At 45.5% G+C, this 20,401-nt stretch overlaps 1 protein-coding gene across 2 annotated transcripts in view; it reads left to right on the forward strand.

Moving 5' to 3' along the window:
* The window catches only part of G3bp1 (G3BP stress granule assembly factor 1), a 30,667-nt gene extending 16,929 nt beyond the window's left edge, over window positions 1–13,738 (forward strand). For both annotated transcript variants that reach the window (XM_059270594.1, XM_059270595.1), the window contains exons 3-12: window positions 381–462; window positions 2,449–2,622; window positions 5,351–5,441; window positions 6,765–6,858; window positions 8,766–8,964; window positions 9,650–9,751; window positions 10,984–11,095; window positions 11,239–11,367; window positions 11,910–12,019; window positions 13,027–13,738. In XM_059270594.1, coding sequence (XP_059126577.1) covers window positions 381–462; window positions 2,449–2,622; window positions 5,351–5,441; window positions 6,765–6,858; window positions 8,766–8,964; window positions 9,650–9,751; window positions 10,984–11,095; window positions 11,239–11,367; window positions 11,910–12,019; window positions 13,027–13,236 — 1,303 coding nt within the window. In that variant the 3' untranslated portion in view covers window positions 13,237–13,738. The remainder of the gene's footprint in view (window positions 1–380; window positions 463–2,448; window positions 2,623–5,350; window positions 5,442–6,764; window positions 6,859–8,765; window positions 8,965–9,649; window positions 9,752–10,983; window positions 11,096–11,238; window positions 11,368–11,909; window positions 12,020–13,026) is intronic.
* The last annotated feature ends 6,663 nt before the right edge of the window (window positions 13,739–20,401 follow it).

Consider the following 20,401-nt stretch of genomic DNA (forward strand, 5'->3'; position numbering starts at 1 on the left):
GGCGGGAGAGCTAAAGGAATGAAAGGCCGTACCGCCCGCACACAGGACAACTGCCCACTGCCTTCTCAGGTGGGAAGGCACCGACTCTTCGGTCCGTGACAGGGCAGCTGTCCTCAGCGGAGCAGGAACTTGACTTTGATTTTAAGTGCCTGGCTTTGCTGACAAACTCCAAGGTCCTTCCCAACATGATCATCCTGCCCTGAAACCTGGAAGTCGGGACTTGAAAACCACACACATGCCTCACTGACTGAGATGTTCCCACGCCGGGTATGTCCCTGCTGTGAGTCTGCCAGTGAGGTGGATAGGTATCAAGCCTGAACACTAAGTACCTGCTCTTCCGGTCCTTGAAGATGAGAAGTAAATTGCCTTCTCTTGTACAGATTTTATGGAAAGAACTCTTCCTATGCCCACGGGGGCTTGGATTCCAACGGGAAGCCAGCGGATGCAGTCTACGGGCAGAAGGTGGGTGCTATGGACCAGTAGCAGCAGCGGAGATAGTTTCTTGCCTGCCAGGCAGCTGGTCCTAGAGGGGTGACTCCTGTTTAGTTCCTTGGTTTGCTGAACTGCCTGTGTGTTGTCACATTACGTGTCTGTGCTAGATAGCTGGCTTCTGCATAGGAATGCCATTTCTAAACTTAAAAGGTGTTCATTTGCCGCGCGGTGGTGGCGCTTGCCTTTAATCCCAGCACTGGGAGGCAGAGGCAGGCGGATCTCTGTGAGTTCGAGGCCAGCCTGGTCTCCAAAGTGAGTTCCAGGAAAGGCGCAAAGCTACACAGAGAAACCAAAAAAAAAAAAAAAAAAAAGTGTTCATTCAAGACAGCTTTTTTTTTTTTCTCTCTCGAGACAGGATTTCTCAGTGTAGTTTTGGTGCCTGTCCTGGATCTCGCTCTGTAGACCAGGTTGGCCTTGAACTCAGAAATGCACCTGGCTCTGCCTCCCGAATGCTGGGATTAAAGGTGTGCGCCACCACCGCCTGGCTCAAGACAGCTTTTTGAAACATGATTTTGATATGTGTTTTTCGCTGTCCAGGAGCTTGTTATGTATGTCTGTCCAGCCTCCTGCCTCAGCTTCTTAAGTGCTTGAATTATACATGTGGCAGGACAGTTATTTTTAAGGGGCTGAGCTGTGATCACTGGAACTAGAGTACACACAGACAGTTGAACTGTATTGTAACAACAGCAGAACTGGAGCACAGACAGACAGTTGAACTGTATTATAACAACAGCAGAACTGGAGCACAGACAGACAGACAGACAGACACACACACACACCACACACACACACAGTTGGGCTATATTATAACGGCAATGTATGCATTCTCTTTATCTGTGTTGTGTTGGGAAATTTTTATTTTTTAAAGTTCTTTTAAAGATGTATTTATTTTCGTTTTATATGTGTGTGGATGTTTTGCCAGCATATATGTCTGTGTACCATGCACATGCCTAGTGCCTGAGGAGGCTAAAAGAGTGCTTTATAACCCCAGGAACTGGAGTTGCAGGTGGTTGAACTGCTGTGTGGGTGCTGAGAACCGAACACAGGTCCCAGGAAGTGCAGGAAGAGCTCTTAGTCATGGAGCCGTCTCTCCAGCTCTGAAATGTTTACATTTAGTGATTTTTGAGGGAATGTGACTGTCATGGTATGCATGTGGAGGTCAAAGGTCACCTTGTCAGGAGCTTTCTGCTTCCTCCTTATAGGCCCTAGAGATCACATGACTATGGTCAGACCCCATAGCAAACACCCTTACCTGCTGAGCTACCTCACCAGCCTGGGATCTATCAATTTGTCTGTCTGTCTTTCTATCTATCAATCAATCTTGTCTCTGTCTCTCTCTCTCTCTCTTGTATGACTGGGTATTGTGTAATTTTAAGGTGTTAATTGCAGTACTAGAGAAGTCTGGTTGTGTTAACATGCTGTTCTCACTGCTGAGGCAGAACCCCTGGCAGAAGCAGCTTAGGCAAGAAGGGCTATTGAGGCTCAGGGTTTGAGGGTGTGTTCATCATGGTGGGGAAGAAACGTAGTAGAAGCACAAGGGAAGTGCTGGTGCTCAGTCCCCCTTCTCTTTTCTACAGTCCAGGACCCTAGCCTATGGATTGGTGCTGTCCATGTTTAGGATGGGTCTTCATTCCATGCTTGACCTAGTTTGGACACATGCGCAGAGGATTGTCTCCTAGGTGGTTCTAGGTACCGTCAAGCTGCCTGGAGCCATGGAACAGATTTTTGCCCTTCCGATGTGCTTGTTGTGTTGCTCTTGAGATGGCTTTGATTGCTTTGCTCAAGGACTGCTTGCAGGAGCAGGAGGTAGGGCTGAGTGTCAAGGACCAGATCCAAGAGAGAACACAGGGAGGAGCTGGAGGGTCTGCCAGGGTCTGTTTTTGGTGCTGGTAGCTGTTGTCTTAGTTTCTGAACTGCTGAGTTCCTGAGGGATTGACTCTTGCCTCCATTCCTCAGGAAATCCACAGGAAAGTGATGTCACAAAACTTCACCAACTGCCATACCAAGATCCGCCACGTGGATGCTCACGCCACTCTGAACGACGGGGTGGTGGTCCAAGTGATGGGGCTACTGTCCAACAATAACCAGGCTCTACGGAGGTTCATGCAGACCTTTGTCCTTGCTCCTGAGGTATGTTGCATGATGGCTGTTGGCTCTGTAGTGATGGAGCACGGAGATACTAAAAACTGTGTAGTCCCTGGATTTCTGGCAGCCGGGTTATAGGAATGGCTGCAGGGGCAGAGCTGCTTTGTCCTTCTGTCCTGGAGCTAGGGTGTTCTCACTAGCCCAGGGAGCTGTGTTATTGGGGGATCTCTTCCTTCTAAACCATCTGAAATGAAGGACACTTTGTATCCATTCATCTGGCATCTTCTCAGGACAAGGAATTCTGTCCCGTAACAGAATTTGTTAGCAAATTCAGGAAATACTACTCAGTATAACTTGATTCACATTTAAATTTCAGGAAATATGCCAATATAGTCTTCCATAGTAGTTTGTTTTTTTCTGAGCTAAGATTCTGTATCTAACTGTCCATTGTGTTCCTCTGGTAGTGTGTCTCTGGTTCCCGTCATTCGTAGTACCTTCTTACTCTTTTGATTTGCTTGGCCTTGACAGTTCTGAAGAGCACAGTCACATGGTGTCCACACTTGATGTGTTTTTCTTCTAGTCATCATTCAGTGCCATGATGCCATTTAGTGGCTCTGGTTTCCCAGGTAATGTGTGCAGGTCTTGCCACTGAAGTCAGGTAGCTTTCGTATCTAGTTTGTAAGCTGTGACCAATTCTTGGATCCTGTAGAGACATGCTGCTTGCTATCAGTTTTGTATGCTGTCATTGGTCTTAATGGGAGGCTCTTGGCTGAGTGCAAGGATGACAGATGGGAATGTCTGGTCCCATCCACTACCCTGGGTTCATTCATTGGCATTATCTTATAAAGAACCCCCCCCACCATCATTCATGTATATCTAGTATATTTAGTGAGTTATGATTCATTAATAACTCTTCAGCATATCCCTATGACCTGGGCTTAGTCAGTGGGAACCCTTCATGCTGTCCTGTTCTGGTATGGGCACAGGATGCTTTATGTCCTTGTGCTGGTCCTGGCTCCTTAAGCCCTGTTTGGGAATTAGCTTGTTCCGTTTGTTCATGGTGGTTCTTTGTAGTTAGGCTTCTGAAGGTTCCACAGGTGGATGATGAGGGATGTCATCTGTGCCTTCAGAGAGCAGGGGCAGGAAGCTGCATAAGTGTGGAATCTCCTTATAAGGACTTGCTGAATAAGTGTTTTCTCTTGCATTCATCTAAAAATTCTGTTTAGGATAGTAAAATTACTATCCCTATCTTTAAAAGAATTTTTGGAGTGGATGGGGCATTTTTAAGACAGGGTTTCTTTGTGTAGTACTGGCTGTCCTGGAACTTGTTCTGTAGACCAGGCTGGTCTCAAACTCAGATCTGCCTGTGCTGGGATTAAAGGCAAGCACCACTGCCACCTGGCAGATATTTTTGTTTTGAGACAGAACCTCATTATGTAGCTCAGACTGTCCTGAACATCACAGAGATCCTTCTGCCTCAGCCTCCCAAGAGCTAGAATTGCAGGTATGTACCACCATTGAGTGTGTAGTTGAGATTTTTGAAGGAAGACTTAAAGTGTAAAATACTTGACAGCCATGCTGGTGCATACATGTAATTCCAGTTTTAAAACCTTTTTGTTTTATGTGTGGGGGTGTTTTGTCTGCATGCACATAGTGAGCTCAGAGGCCAGAAGAGGGCAGTGGATCTCCATGTGGATACTGGAACCAGAGCCTGGTTCTCCTGCAAAAGCAGCCAATGCTCTTAACCACTGAGCCATCTTTCCAGTTCAGCAATTCCAGCTTTTGAGAGGCTGAGGCAGGAGGTTTGCTAGCTTGAGGTCAGTCTACAATAAACCAAGAGGTGATGTCTTAAAAGGAGGCGGGGGACAGATGACTTCTGTATGGGGAGAATTTTACAGCCTTGTATTGCTAATTACAGGCTCATCATAGTTCCTTTTTGTCTTTAAATGGAAGCCTTTATCTCCCTTAAGAAAATGTATTGTTGCATAAACCATCTCAATACACCAAGTACTATGGTATGTTTTGATATCCCACTTGTTGTGGTTGAGAGAACAACCTTAGAAATTGAACAGCCAATAAATGAGATGAGGGAATTTGGGCTCAAGTGTGTCTAAACCCACATGAGAACTCTTTTGAGTTTTATTACTGTAAGTACTTGTTCTTGGATTAATGTTTACTTAAGAGTTAGGGCATTTAAATACCTCCTTGAGTTGAGACTACAGTGCCTCTAAATGGTCAAAAAGTCTTTGGCATCCTATGCAAGAGTTTTACTGATTTTTTTTTTTTTTTTTTTTTTTTTTTCCCTATGTGAGTGACCATCTGGTGGTAAGGATGAATATTTTAACAATATGTCTGCGTGGTTCTTTACAACTGTATGAACAGGATTTCACACAGTAGGGCATTCAGTCTTGGCACAGATGGCATCTGCTGTTGAGTGCTGCTACTATTTAGCGCTCTCCCTGTTCTTGCCTTAGCAGTTATCAGCCCCCATTGTTAAAACAGAAATGTTTCTAGATGGTGCCAGATGTCGGCTGGGGCAAAATCTCCTGTAGCTGAGAGCTGCTGGTGTAGGGATTTGTTTTTTTGTTTTTAAAGGAAGAGTTTGCTTTGGTTCACGTTTGAAGGGTGCAGTCCATCATGGCAGTGAAGGCAGGCAGTGGGAATAGGAGGCAGCTGCCTACAGTGCATCAGAAGCAGGAAGTAGAGAGATGAATGCTCATGATTCATGTTTTTATAAGTCTGAATAACTGAAAACTTGTTGCTGACATTGCAGGGCTCTGTTGCCAACAAATTCTATGTTCACAACGACATCTTCAGATACCAAGATGAGGTCTTTGGTGGCTTTGTCACCGAGCCTCAGGAGGGTAAGTGTGAAGCCATAGACACAGTTACTTGTGTGGAATTTGTGAATGGCATCAGGTTGACTTATGAGAATGTTTTTTGTTACAATGTATTTTATTAATGAGTCTTATCAGCATGGCATCTGCAGGGATTATCTTAGTTAATGTGAATGGTTAGTTTCTCCTGGGTCAGAAGCAGACCAGTTAGCCCGGCTCAGTGTAGGACACCATGCAGAAGGCCTGGCACACCCGTGCTGCTGAGAGATGTGCAGCCTCCTCTAGGAACCTCAGTTCTGTAGAATGGGCAGTCAGGAGCTTGTCTTTTCTATGCAGGGAATGCCGTTCTAAAGCTTTATGCTGGTGTAGATAACGGCTAGAAGAAAGGACATGGTGGAGTGTGCAGAGTAGTCTCTGTGTCCCACCCGGCTCTAAGTAGAGGCCTGTTAGGTCCACTCCTCCATCCTATAGGCTAGGTGACTGCTAACAAGGTGGGGTGGCCTGCTGCAGATGCACGTTGTGGTTTTTGCTTTTTTTTGGTCACTTTATTGAGTTCGTTCCACAGTGTTCCTCACAAAAGCTGACATTTTCTTTCTGAGAAGGGATTTTTGCATCAGTCTTTGTTACTGTTAACTGAATCCCTGGGAAAGGGGAGTCACTTTTGAGAGTATAGATTTGAGATGGTCCCAGACCCACCGTTTTCCTCTGGGGTGTAGGCCACCCTGATGAGAACCATGTGACCACAGCAGTGGGCGATGACTGAATTCACATGCCACCTCGTTCTCTAGTCCCACAGTTTACTTGGCTGTATGAGTTCCTTCCGGGCTGGCCTTTGTAATAAACACAGGTGCTCTGTGGGGTCTCTCTTCACTCCTTTTGTGTACTTGATTTTCTCAGCTAAGACAGATGGGAGGCTGAGGAGCCCAGTGCAGAGTAACCTTCCCTACCCATCCCAGAATTGAGAGCAATTACAGATCCTACAAATGTCTCTCTTGCGGTGATAAAATACCCCAACTTTGGAAAGAAAGGGTTTATTTTGGCTCACAGTTTAAGGGGGACAGGTCTGTCATGGTGGGGGAGGCATGGTGACAGGCTGATAGGGCATGTGGCAGGAGCAGGAAGCTGGCCCGTCACATTGTATCAGCACACAGGAAGCAGAGAGCCTTTTCCTTTTTAAAGAGTCTGTACTTAATTAAAATGCTGAATTTTCCCTTAAAGTCTGTGCCTTGACTTTACCAAAGTGCCCTGCTTTCTTTCCTGTATTTTTCTTTGTGTCTGTAGTAGAAACTGTAAATTAAGGAACTTGTGGGTTTAGAGTGATTGTAATTATTTTACATATTTTCCTCTTAGAATCTGAGGAAGAAGTAGAAGAACCTGAAGAAAGACAGCAGACACCTGAGGTGGTGCCTGATGATTCTGGAACTTTCTATGATCAGACTGTCAGGTAAGGGAACTTCTCTTCACGTGTCTAGACTTGCAACAAGAAGTTGAATTGTGTTGGAGCAGGCGTGTCTTCTAAGGATTAATCTCAGGCAGTGAGCAGGGCTGGGTGTCTGTATCAGTGGGTAGAGGGATTGCCTAGTATACCCCAGATCCTGGGTTTGATTCTCAGCACTGCCTAAGTCAGGTGTGGAGAGATACCTGTAATCCTGCTGTTCCAGAGGCTGAGGTGAGAGGATTGCTGTGAATTTGAACATACCCTGGAGGGCTGTGGAGTGAGACTCTCCAGTGAGGAAAAGCAATGGTAATTTTCTAGGAAAATGGTTTGTGTTATTTCTGACTAGATAGCAATATGCAACTTGTTTATTTTTATGGCATGTACTGTGAAAACTGTTTAGATAATGTTTATAAGTTGCTTTGGTTCAGGTTACTAATTGTCGTGTAGATAGGAGCTCACTTTGTAGCTGAGGCCAGCCTGGAACTCTTAGGATCATCTGTCCTAGCCTTCTAGATGCTGGGCTTACAGGTGTGCACATAAGTATCAGAAGAATTTACTTAACTAGATGAATAAAATTTCAAAACCCATAAGCTAACTAGTAATGAGAAGTTTCACAGCCCAGTACTATGGCTCAGAGAAGGCTGGGTGGCTCAGGATGACCTGTGTTTGATTCCTGAAACACCCATGATGGAAGGAGAGAACTCACTCCTGCAAGCTGTCCTTTGACTTCCATGGGTATACCGGGACACATGTGCAGCCCTCCTCCCCATAAGTCAATGCAATAAAGATTGTTAAGGTTGTCCTGGGGGCTGGAGAGACTGCTCAGCTGTGGCTCTTGCAGAAGACTTGAGTTTAGTTCCCACCACCCACATGGTGGCCCATGGTGGCTTAGACACACTCTTAACTCCAGTTTCAGGGGTTCTGATGTGTTCTTCTGGACTCCAAAGGCCCTGGCATGGATGTGTATACTCTCAGAAACATACATAGACATATAAAAAATAATTTTTAAGGCAAGTTTTGGGTTATACTCTTTTTAAAAATTATTTTGTCATGACCTCAAACAATGAGTATAGTATTGTCTTTGCTTTTTTTATTGTCCTGGTCCTAGGGCAGAAATGTTTTTAATGGGCCAAAATGTATACTATTGTCATGGATGTTCCATGTGTCAATACTCAGTGCTCAAAGCCCCTTTCAAACCTTTATCAAAGTATGGTCATACCTGTTTACTCTGGCTGAGTGAAGAATGTGTTTAACCACAGACCTACTGAGGTCCGGTGCCCAGAGGAAAAACATGGCCAGGGACAGTGTGTGTTGGCAACTGGTGTGGAAATGTAACCACTGTTTGGAGGTGTAACTGATGTCTTCTCTCCCAGAATTCCTTGTGGCTTTTTAAAGATTTATCTATGTATTTTGTGTATATGGGTGTTTTGTCTGCATGTATGTCTGTACACCAGAATAGGGCATCAGCTCACATTGTGAGCCGCTCTGTGAGTGCTGGGAATTGAACTCAGGGCCTTAGGGAAGAACAGCCATCTAAGTCGTCTCTCCAGCCCCCTTGTGTGCTTTTATGGGAGCTGTTTTTTTGTGGCTAAAGCCATAGATAGTAACATTTGCTATCTTGGATTTTGAAGCTAACTGGCTTCACTAGCCTTGCTGTGCCTGAGCTAGGCCTCAGAGATCAGAGAGTTTGATCTTTCTCCATTCAATACAATGGTTCTGTGATCCATATAAATAAGCTAATTAATAGTAACTGAGAAGCACTTGACTCTGTTTTGATCCTTAAGATCGTATGTTCGTCAGAATTTAGCAAACAAGCTCTTGTCCTGAGACCTTTCTCTTATGTCATAGGTGGCTCCAAGTGTCTGGGTGGGTCATAGAGACAGGCTTACGTTTCTCAAATTCTCCCATGACAGCAATGACTTGGAGGAGCATTTAGAGGAACCTGTTGTGGAGGCAGAACCGGAGCCGGAGCCGGAGCCAGAACCAGAACCTGTGCCTGACATCCAAGAGGACAAGCCTGAGCCTGCATTGGAGGAAGCTGCTCCGGAGGATGTGCAAAAGAGCACTTCCCCAGCCCCAGCAGATGTCGCCCCAGCACAGGAGGACTTGAGGGTATGGCTTGGGGCTTAGCACTGTGTTCCTGTGCTGAAGATCAGTCCCAGGGTGTCGGTAGATGTGCAGTGTCCTAGCGTTGGCCGCTCCAGAGCTCTTTCTGTTTTGAGACTGATTCTCATGTCTCCTAGGCTGGCCTCAAAGTAATCCTCTGACCTCCATCTCCTGAGAACTGGGAATGTAGTTATGTCCCATCAGGCCTGACTTTGAAGACTCTGGGGACTGAGCCACATCCTCACTCTCTGCTAATTTTGTTTATTTGTTTTGGTCTTTTGAGAAGGGTTTCTCTGTGTAGCCCTGGCTCTCCTGGAACTTGCTCTATAGACCAGGCTGGTGTTGAACTCAGAGAGAGATCCACCTGCTTCAGCCTTCCAAGGGCTGTGATTAAACACCTGCACCTAGCCTTCAGCTAGTTTTTAAAATCTCTTTTTCTCAATCGTAATTACTTTGGTTGACTTTGAGCTGGTCTCACTAAGGCTAGCCTTTCTTAGTCCCCTAAGTATTGGGATTATAGGGGTGTATTGGTATGCTTGACTGCTTCCAAGACAGTGTTGTAAGCTGTACTGTTTGTAAGCTGGCACATGCTTGTAGACTCTGCCTGTGATTGATGCAGAAAGGTGTATGTATGGGAAGCAGACATTAATGACTCTATGTTGCTCTGATGTGTCTTGTTTTTCTTCCCTAGACATTTTCTTGGGCATCTGTGACTAGTAAGAACCTTCCTCCCAGTGGGGCTGTTCCAGTGACAGGGACACCACCTCATGTGGTAAAAGTGCCGCCTTCACAGGTAAGGGTCTGAATCTAGGACTTGGGGTAGACTTAACTGCATTTAAATGGGATCCTGGTATACAGGGAAGGGGAGAGGCTAGCAGGTGGTGGTGTTTTACTAGTGTGGTGAACGATGCAGTAGCTAGAGTAGCACTTGGCCAGAAAGCAGGGCCTTTTATGGTTTGTATGAAGTTTTCTTTCTATGAATGTGGACACACAGGTCTGTGCATGCATGTAGAGGCCAGAGGCCAACACCAGATGTTGTTCCTCGGGAGCTGTGCACTTTGGTTTTTTGTTTTGTTTAGTTCTTGTTTTTGAGACAGGGTCTTTGTAGATCTGGAGCTCTTAGATTAGGTGAGGTTAGCTAGTCAGTGATCCTCAGGGAGCTACCTATCCTCCTTGGAGCCACAATTGCTATTTTCTAGCTTAATAATTTTGTTTAAGAAAATAGACAAGGGGTGGGAGAGATGGCTCAGCTGTTAGGAGCATTTACTGCTCCTAAATGGGGGATCAATTCCCAGCATCCATACGGTGGCTCCAGTCCTCGGGGATCCAGTGTATAGACGATGCATGTACTTTGCACAGATTCATACAGAAACACATAATTAACAAAATTATTCTTATTGTTTGGGTATGGTTATTTTGCCTGCAAGTATATTTGTGCATCATGTACCTATCTGCTGTCCTTGGAGGCCAGAAGAGGGCATAGTGATTCCCTGGGACTGCAGTTATAGTTATGAGCAACCAGGGGGTGCTGGGAATCAAACTTTGGTTCTTAGTGCTCTTAACTCTGAACCATCTCTCCTGCCCTACATATATAATTTTTTTAAGTTTAAAAAATGTGTGTGGGGGTAGGTGGCTGGATTATGGCTCAGTGGTTAAGAGCTCTTATTGCTCTTGCAGAGGATCTGGGTTCAATTTGCTTACAACCATCTGTAACTCCAGTTCCAGGGGGTCCAGTGCTCTCTTTTGGCCTTTTCCAACCCAAGACATATGCATAGTGCACAGACGTGCATGCAAGCAAAATGCTCCTACACATAGGATGAGAAATAACGAGGCTGGTGAGATGGCTTAGTGGATAAAGAAAGGCACCAAGTCTCACAGCCTGAGTTGGATATGTGGGACCTACTTGTATGTGTATGGTATGTGCATAGCATGTCTGCACTTACACACAATAAATGTAATTAAGTTTGTTTTAAAAGAAAATTAATATCAGATAAGCAAAGGGTAATCAGTAACCTTTTTTTTTAGCCCCGTCCAGAATCTAAGCCTGAATCTCAGATTCCACCACAAAGGCCTCAGAGAGATCAGAGAGTTCGAGAGCAACGGATCAATATCCCTCCTCAGAGGGGACCCCGGCCAAGTAAGAGCTTTGGAGACTTGTCTAGCTGGTGGTTTGAGATGGGAACAACTTCTCTGGGTCTGCTTGGTGCGGTGGAATGACTTGGTTTGGGGCGGAGGGAAATTTGTTCATGAAGAGTCTGAGAGTCTGTTTTGTCTCTGAAGTCCGTGAGGCTGGTGAAGCAGGAGATGTGGAGCCTCGGAGGATGGTGAGGCACCCTGACAGTCACCAGCTCTTCATTGGGAACCTTCCACATGAGGTTGACAAGTCGGAATTGAAGGACTTTTTCCAAAGTAGGTGCTGAGTCTCCGTGTCCTGACTTCCTAAGCAGCCTCACATAGTGGAGGCACAGGTGTAGTGTCAGCTCTTCTAGTGGCAAGGAGCAGAGACTTAATGATCTGTTTAGTCCAGTGCTTGAGTGAACCTTCACTTCCACAAACATGAGTTTCACTCCAAAATAACGGATGTCATAACTGCCACTTCCCTAGAGCGTGACATCAAGTGGAAAATTCCACCCTGACCTCAGTATCATGAGATGTAGGCATACTACAGTGTTGTATAAAACTCTTTACAGGGCATGTAAGGATCATGTGAGACATAATGCACTTGGGTCCTCTCTCCAAGATCTAAAATTCACAAAGCCCATAGCCTGAAACACTTAGATCTTGGTTATGAGCATTCATCTGAGGGGCATTTGAACTCTTTGCATTTTAGTGTGACATCTTTAAAATCAAGTGTGCATTTTCGATTCATAGCACATCTTTGTTTGATGTGAAACCGAGTGCTGGGTAAGCTGGGTGTCTGCAGAGAAGTCATGAGCTCTTTGCACTTACAGATTATGGGAACGTGGTGGAGTTGCGCATTAACAGTGGTGGGAAGTTACCCAACTTCGGTTTTGTTGTGTTTGATGATTCTGAGCCTGTTCAGAAGGTCCTTAACAACAGGGTAAGCAACTTTGCATCTCTGTGTGTGTTTTGTCTGCATTGATAATATGTGTGCCAGGTGTGTGCAGTGCCCTCAGAAGTGAGAAAAGTGGGGGAACATCCCCTGGAACTGGAGTTATCTTTTTATTTATTTATTTTCTTATTTTCGAGACAGGATTTCTCTGTGTAGTTTTGGTGCCTTTCCTGGATCTCGCTCTGTAGACCAGGCTGGCCTCGAACTCACAGAGATCCACCTGGCTCTGCCTCCCGAGTGCTGGGATTAAAGGTGCGCGCCACGGCCTCCCGTTGATGGAACTGGAGTTATCTATTTTGATAACTCCAATTGTACTGGCAGGTGACTCTTGAGGTGCTCTCGACCTTCTCTCCATGTCGCTATGCGGGTGAAGGTTCTGCACTCACTTCATAGTCTGTTTTTTTTTCTCTTTTTGTGGGTTCAGCACTAGCTCACTGAGTATCACTTTCCATCCAAGAGGCCCTCTTCACATTCTTCTTCAGGTGCCTTACTTTCTTATCGTTGAGCTGTTTTCTCCTTTTATTTAAGTCAGTTTCATGATGTTTTTACTTGAGGTACCATATTCTGCCCAGTAACCCCAAATCTGAGGAGGCATCTTTTTTTTGGTTTTCGGAGACAGGGTTTCTCTGTGCAGCTTTGCGCTTTTCCTGGATCTAGTTCTGTAGACCAGGCTGGCCTCGAACTCACAGAGATCCGCCTGGCTCTGCCTCCTGAGTGCTGGGATTAAAGGTGTGCACCACCACGGCCCAGCCTGAGGAGGCATCTTTATGTCATTGTTTACCTGAAGTTTGCTTTAGTTACTAGTGAGTTGCTTGTGTTTCAGGGCTGTTCAATTTGCCTCTTTTCTACTCCCCATATAAGCATGTACTGGTAACAGGGAGTTCAACAGAGAAGCAGGTTTGTGAGCTGGTTGAAGCTGCTTCTCCTCAGGGAGGCTTTGTTTCTTTTCCCAGTCAGGAGCTGGTCTCAGTGTCTGCTTTCCTTGTTCCTCACAGCCCATCATGTTCCGAGGTGCGGTCCGTCTGAACGTGGAAGAAAAGAAGACCCGTGCTGCCAGGGAAGGAGACCGCAGGGATAACCGCCTTCGGGGACCCGGAGGCCCCCGTGGTGGCCCGAGTGGTGGGATGAGAGGCCCTCCCCGAGGAGGCATGGTGCAGAAACCAGGCTTTGGTGTGGGCAGGGGCATTACAACTCCAAGGCAGTGAATTGCTTGGCCCAGATCTCCACACAGCACACAGCCCTGGCTCCTGCAGAATGGTGAATTCCTTCAACCAGCCTTTGGTGTCTCAGAGTAGTCTATTATAAACTGCTCGAGTTTGTACAATTTTAATTTCGCTTGTGTTCATGGTGTGTGCCCCTCCACTCCCCCTTTCCTCCCTGACCTTTTAGTCCTTCACTTCCAGTTTTCCGGAACGATACTTTAGGAGGAGTAGGTTTTTAAAGAAGAGGGAGGCTCGCCTTCCTGCCCACACCGCAGATACAGACTGGAGTTTAACAGCCATTCCCCAAGGAGCGCGTCTCGCTTTTCACTGACAGTGGATGTTTCATTTGTTGGGAGACACGGATTTGATAAACGTTTTGGAAGCAGGAAAATCCATATTACCTGTCGAGAGTCACGACTCCTTTCTGGTGTGGAAAAATTGCCTTTTGGCAACTGCCGCTGGGTCCCTGCTGGTGTGGCTAACTGAATAAAAGGTGTTTCCAGAACTTTGTTCTTTTGACATGTGATTACCAAACAGTTCTAAACCTCTGTTTTTACCATTGGATTTTAAATTGTGACGTAGTCTGTCAATGTCTAGAACGCAGCTAAGGATTTTTTTGTTGAACTGTTAGGTTTTTTTTTTTTTTTTGAGGTAGAGTTTTTCATGTTTTATTTGTATTTGTAAAAAAAAAAAGAAAGAAAAGAAAAAAAAAGAAAAAAAAGGACAAAAAAATCCCCATGAGAAAACAAACCCCCAATCTGATAACAAAACCAAGCAAAACTGTGCCTTCTATTTATCTTTGATTCTGGTCCTGACAATTGTTTAAAGAAAAGTAATAAAGATTCTAGATTTGTGTTCAGATTCAGAGTATGTGGGGGAACTGTAGAATTTTTTTTTTTTTTGATCACGTGTATGTGTCGTGTTAACATTGTTCTGCCTTATCCTGAAATCACGCCTCAGACTGGACCGCTTTTGAGGAAGGTGCTTCTGCGAGGCCTCTGACCTCAGTGGCTGATGGCCACGTTCTACTCTGCTGTCTATCTGGGTTCCTTAGGGGCCCGTCAGAAGGATTTGGCTTGAATCTCGGACTTGGCTAATGTGCTCCAGGGTCTGCATATTTTTTTTTCTTTAAATCATAGCCATATGGTAAATTTTCTATTTTGTTACGGTTCTCTTTTACTGATGGACATGCAGTGGGTGTTTCTTGGAAAAGGCCAATTTTTATTAAAATATTTCTGGAAGAAAACTTCATCTGGCAATGTAGACTGCTAAAACTCACTTCACAGTGTTGTGTTGAGTGTTGTGTGTGAGATGGGTGAAGGTTTGTTTACACAGCTTCAGTGTGTGGGTAACCAGATTGTCAAATCTAACTTGCTAATGTTTTTATGTGTGTGTATGTATGGGGGGTGTATTCACACATGGGTGTACCACAGCGTACTTGTGGATATCAGAGGACAAATTGTGTGCAGTCCTTATATTCCACCCTGTTTGAGACAGTCTGTCCTTTTTCTTGCATAGGCCAGGCTAACTGGCCCATAGCTACAAGTTCCCAGGGATCCTCTCATCTTGCTGTAAGCACAGGGACTGCAGACATAAGCCGCATCTGGCTTTTCTGTGGGCTCTGGGGTTAATCAAGTCTTCACACTTGCACATAGCACGCCTGCCAGTCATCTCCCCAGCCCTCTTGAACTGTCACGGATGGGTAAGTGTTACAGTTTTGTTGTTAGAAAGGGTAGTTTGGGTGGAAATGACGAAGGTATCGGTCTGGTCTCAGTACCTCACAGATCTGAATATTGGCAGCATCTACACGTGAGGTAGCCGAGTCACATGACTGTTTTAGGGTTAGTTTAAATATTTTCATTTGTTTTAGGCCAGTGATTATAGGAAAGTGTTCAGCATGTACTGCTACAGAAGTAGATCACGTAAAGGTTTTGGTGACAAAGACAACAGCCAGGTGTGGTGGCACATGACTTTAATCCCAGTACTCAGGAGGCAGAAGCGTGTAGATTTGTGTGAGGCTAACCTGGTTTAGGAAGCAAATTTCCAGTCTGGCCAAGGCTGCATAGTGTGACGTCAAAAATCAAAACAAAAAGGCAGCCAAAGAAAAAAGATACCCTAGATTACTTCTGAAAAAAATAAATTGAGGCGGTGCACTTTGGCATAGGCCTGTAGTCTCAGATACTAGAGAGCCCCAGGCACAGGAAAATTTCAAGTTCAAGGCCAGTCTGACCTATGTAATAAGGTCTCTCTAAGTTTCAGTAACTCAGGTAAATCTAAAAATGATTTTCACAATTGTACTAAGTCAGATGGAAGTTCTTCCTCGTCAGGAGTACTAACCTACTGAGGCGATTGACGTTTGACAGTACAAGGTGAGGAGGTGTCTTGGGATCAGTACTGCCTCTTATATTCTCTGTGGGTCAAGGGTGATCAGGATTGATCTGAGAAATAAAACAGTTTCCTGTGGGTACATGGAATGGTGGTGGGATCGGGAGATAGAAGTCCTGTCTCTTTGGCCTCAGATAAATGGGAAGTGTAGATCTCCATGACCTCTCTGTATTGCGTGGGTGCATGTGTGCATGTGTATAGGGATGTAGCAGTATGCCTGAATTGCTTGTGACCAGCCCCACTTGGCAGCAGTGGGATTGGGATGGAGATGTGCTTTGAAAGGGCATGGACCTGATGGGACTTGGCAGCACAGTTTACATTGCTGAGAATCTGGATGTCAATACTGACACCACTCAAATCCTAAATCTCAGTGCTTAGAGGCAGGTAGGTGTTTATGGCCACGTAGAAAGCACAGCATTTTTCTGTATGTATGAGGCTGACTCTTACAGCCTCAGATCAAATTAAGATTTGATCTGTAGGGATGACTCTGGATAGTTCTTTGTTATTGAGTGGGGTTTTAACCTGGACCTGTGATGGATTTTTTTTATTTATGCGTACATGTGTGTATGTTTGTGTGAATGTTGGCCATGTGTGTGCAGGTGACTTAGGAGGCCAGATGATGTTGATGACTCGCTGGAGCTGGAGTTACAGGTAAGTGAGCCTTCCTACATAGGTGCTGGGAACCGAACCCATGTCCTGGAAGAGCAGCAAAATGCTCTTAGCCACTGGGCATCTCTCCAGCCCCGAGTCTTTGTCAGACGTAAGTAAATCTTAAACAAAACTGTTTTATTTGCTTTCATGGTGAGATGGTATTCCCATGTTCTTCAATCTCAGCTGCTGCTCTGGAGCAGTGGGAATTGGATAGTTAAAATAAAGGCACATACTTGTAATCCTGATGTTCAGGAGGCCGAGGCGAGAGGATTGTGAGTTCAAAACCAACCTTGATTACAAACCATGAGCCTGTGCAGCAAAAAACAAGTGAACTCACTTAACTTTCATGTCTACCCTGTGGATTATGGTACAATAACAAGGGCAAGATATGGCATGAAGCAGTTGAGTGAGCAGGGCTTCCAGGAACAGGTGGGGTTTCTAGGCAGTACCTATTGTGTTGAACCAGGAGCCCGTGTTCAGCTGAGTGCCTGTGAACCAGGTATTCCTAGAGTGGGATCGCCACTGCACAGACCTGAGTTGCTGTAACATTCAGAACACAGTAGCGCCCCTGTTCCTTTAGGAAAGTAAACTCATTGATTGCTTATAGAACTGGTGTTCTGTCCCCACTCCCCTTAGAGATGGATGCATTTACTGTCTCAGCAAGCTGTTTTTTTGTAAGAAGGGCGGGGGAAGGGTACAGGTGTGTGTGTGTGTGTGTGTGTGTGTGTGTGTGTGTGTGTGTCTGTGTGGAAACCAGAGGCCAGAGGAGATAGCCTTGAGTGTTCCCCAGGAGTCATCCACTTTTTTTTTTTGAGATGGTCTCACTATGTAGCTGTAGTTCTGTAGTTGTTCTGGAACTTGCCTCCTCTTTAACTCACAGAGATCCACCTCCCTCTCCCTGTCAGATGTTGGGCCTGCGGCACACACTTGCAATCCTGGTGCTCAGGAGGCTGAGTAGGTGTACTGGAAGGCACCTATGTTGAAGTTCCTAAGTGATGCCTGAGTCTATGTTTGGAGTCAGTGAGGTGTGCAAGCCCGCATCAGGCTCTACCTTGTTCTTTGAAATAAGGCTTTCTCACTGGGACCTGTTGCTCTCATTAGGCTAGGTAGCTGGCCAGTGAGCTCAGGGTGTCCACCTGTCTGCCTCCCCAATGCAGGATTACAAGTGTGTCTCCCGACACCCAGCTATTATGTTCTGCAGACTGAACTCAGGTCCTCAGGCTTGTGCGGCAGGCATTTTACAGAATGAACAGTTTCTCCAGCCTTGCTAATGTGATGCTTTAAGAGCTGAAACTCAGCTGCCATTTTCTCTGAGGTCTTTCAGTATATGTATTTGTATTTGGTGTGTTGGTGCTTTTAGTCCCCAGGGGCAGTGTTTGGGGCGGAAGCACTGCCCTGTCGCCTTCCTGCCAGGCTATACAAGCCACGTTACGTATCAATGGCCTGCTGTTCTTTTTCACACGATTCACTCGTGAGGCGAGGCTCCAGCTCGTGGAATGACAAGAGTCCCCATGGTATTCCTGGACATGCTAGGTCCATAGCTTCCCGTGCCTTCTCTTCCCTGAACATGGGCATGTGCCCCCAGCCCCATCTCTGTTTCATACCAGTTTTTGTCAAGACCCAGTTCACTGTTAGAATTGTAAGTGAACAAATTCACCTCCCTTTCATTTTGTTTTGTCCCTATTTGAAGTTCTGTCCCGTTCATCATCATAAGTAGTGTCTTCCTGGAGGACTCTTTCTCATGGTTCAGCCTGGAGTTGGAATTAGCTTTTTACCACTGTGTTAAGTTCTTAGGGAACTGAGAACAGATGCTTAATGTCTGTATCCCACAGGGAGGCACCTACCCTGAAGTCCCTAAGTGATGGCTGAGTCAGTGACTGGAGATAGATAGCCTTCCATCAATTTCAGATTGTGTGACATTTCAGTACAGGAAATTTTTGGAAGACTGGGAGGTGGAAGTAGGGGGTCTATTGAGGAAGTCTGTGGTCTGAGTATTCTTCCTGGATGTCCTTAGTCCATTGTAGGCATTGTCCCTGCAGGACAACTGATTTCTCACAAACTCGCTACTCATGCTCCACCCTGCTAGAAGGGAGCAGTCAGTTTCCCTCCTTCCTCCCTGCATCCTCCTTCCTCCCTGCATCCTCCTTCCTCCCTGCATCCTCCTTCCTCCCTGCATCCTCCTTCCTCCCTGCATCCTCCTTCCTCCCTGCATCCTCCTTCCTCCCTGCATCCAGTCTTCAGAAAAGTCCCATCATGCTACCTCAACAGACTTGACACCACACTCCTCCCACCCCGTGACGTCACTGGTCTCCGTTCATCATTAGATTAATCTTTCTGAAACAGCCCTGGCCTTGTACCCCACATGTGTTTCTCTCACCACCCCCATAGACTGTAAGCTCTTTGTGGCAGGATCTGTGAGTGAGTCACCTTCGTTAACCCCCAGTGGTATCTACCAATAAATATTCTTGACTAAACAAATGAGTTCTCATTTCTCACTATGAAGTCCTAGTGAAATGCTTCCCAGGTTATACACAGGTTTTTCTCTGGGGGTAACTATAGGATTTCAGAAGTTCTCACAAGATTGGCGAAGTCTAACAATTAGGAGTTAATCACAGAAAATTTCAGAAAACTTTAATTTTTTTTCATTAGAATTGGCATGGATATGTGTCTATGGATGGCTCAATAAATATACTTTTATATACAGCACAGAAATTTTACATTCCATCTTTAAATTGCAGAAATAGATTTTTTTTTTACAAGCTAAAAAGACCTGAACCAAAACAAAACAAAAATAACAAAAACAAACCCTGCCATAACTTTAATGACTTCATGCAAAAAAGGGAAGGGGCCAGAGAGAATTGCCTGTTCAAGGTTGAATGGTCAATGAGACGTAAAAATAGTACATTAAGGAAGCGGTTGCTTAGCACGCTGCTTAAGGTGGGAGCCAGACAGATCCTTAACTGCAGCTTTAAGGCCATACCTAGTTTATACATATGTACAAAGAAGTTTCCATAGAAAACACATGGTCACATTCTCTTCTGGGAAAGGATGAGGAACTTCCGTGAGAGTAATTCAGACCCAATTTTCCAGGTCAATTCATCAGAGATGTCCCGGGACTGCTACTCAGCAATCTGCTTTGGCTATGTGGCTTGTGGAAACCTCCCATTATGGTGGTGAAGTACTTTACAGCTCAGCCTACAGTGCCCAGCTAAGCACGGCTCTTGCATCCTTTGGACTTAGGCAATTGTAGGCATCTTACCTCTAATGGACCCCACATCCACACTGGCACTGTGATAGGAAGGATGGCAGGATGCCCTTGTAGGGTTGAAATGCCCAGGGAGTCTTAACTTCCAGGGAGCATTTCCTACCTGTTTTAAGGGGCTGAATTTTCTCCCTTGTGATTTGTGACACATTTCAGTTGGAAGCTAACTTTACTGGGGAGGGAAAAAGGAAATATAAAGTTACCCAAAGAGCCATCTGTCCTGTCTCAGAACCAAGCCAGAGAACTCTGAAGACAGGTTAGCTTTGTGCAAACACCTAGATGGATGAACTAGAGATGACAAAGGGTAGTCCTTTGGAGGTGACTCCCAGGTCCACAGGAAGTCATTCGCTTTGGCAAGGTTTGGGTGAGACTGGGGTGGCACATTGCTCCCATCGGCAGAAGCTAGCTCATTTCAAATGAGTGAATTACATCTGAGGTTCAGGTGAGAATGGAGAGCTTACCAAGTCTGGGAGAAACAAGGCAAATGCAGCAATCACTCCAGGCTTGTAACCACCCAGGCATGTCGAAAGCCGGTCCAGTCTGGTTTGGCAGCTCCCTGGCTTGTTTGAACAGTCACTTCATTTTTACTAGTATCAGCCTTTGAGTAGCACTGTCAAGGACTTGCGTGGATCCCAACAGGACTGTCACGAGGTTGATCCTGACAATAACAAGAGGGCTTCAAACAACTTCCGGTCTTGTCTTGGCCACTTGGTTTTTGAGACAGGGTCCTGCTGCTTAGCTCGGGCAGGACTGGAACTCACTAAGTAGCTCAGGGTTAGGTCTTCCTGATTCTACCACCTGTGTGCTGGGATTATAGTCATGCACCACCACAACTGGCTGTCTTGGTCACTTTGTTTATTAGAAGACATG

Source organism: Peromyscus eremicus, chromosome 8a, assembly GCF_949786415.1.
Source record: "Peromyscus eremicus chromosome 8a, PerEre_H2_v1, whole genome shotgun sequence".
NCBI classification, from domain to species: domain Eukaryota; kingdom Metazoa; phylum Chordata; class Mammalia; order Rodentia; family Cricetidae; genus Peromyscus; species Peromyscus eremicus.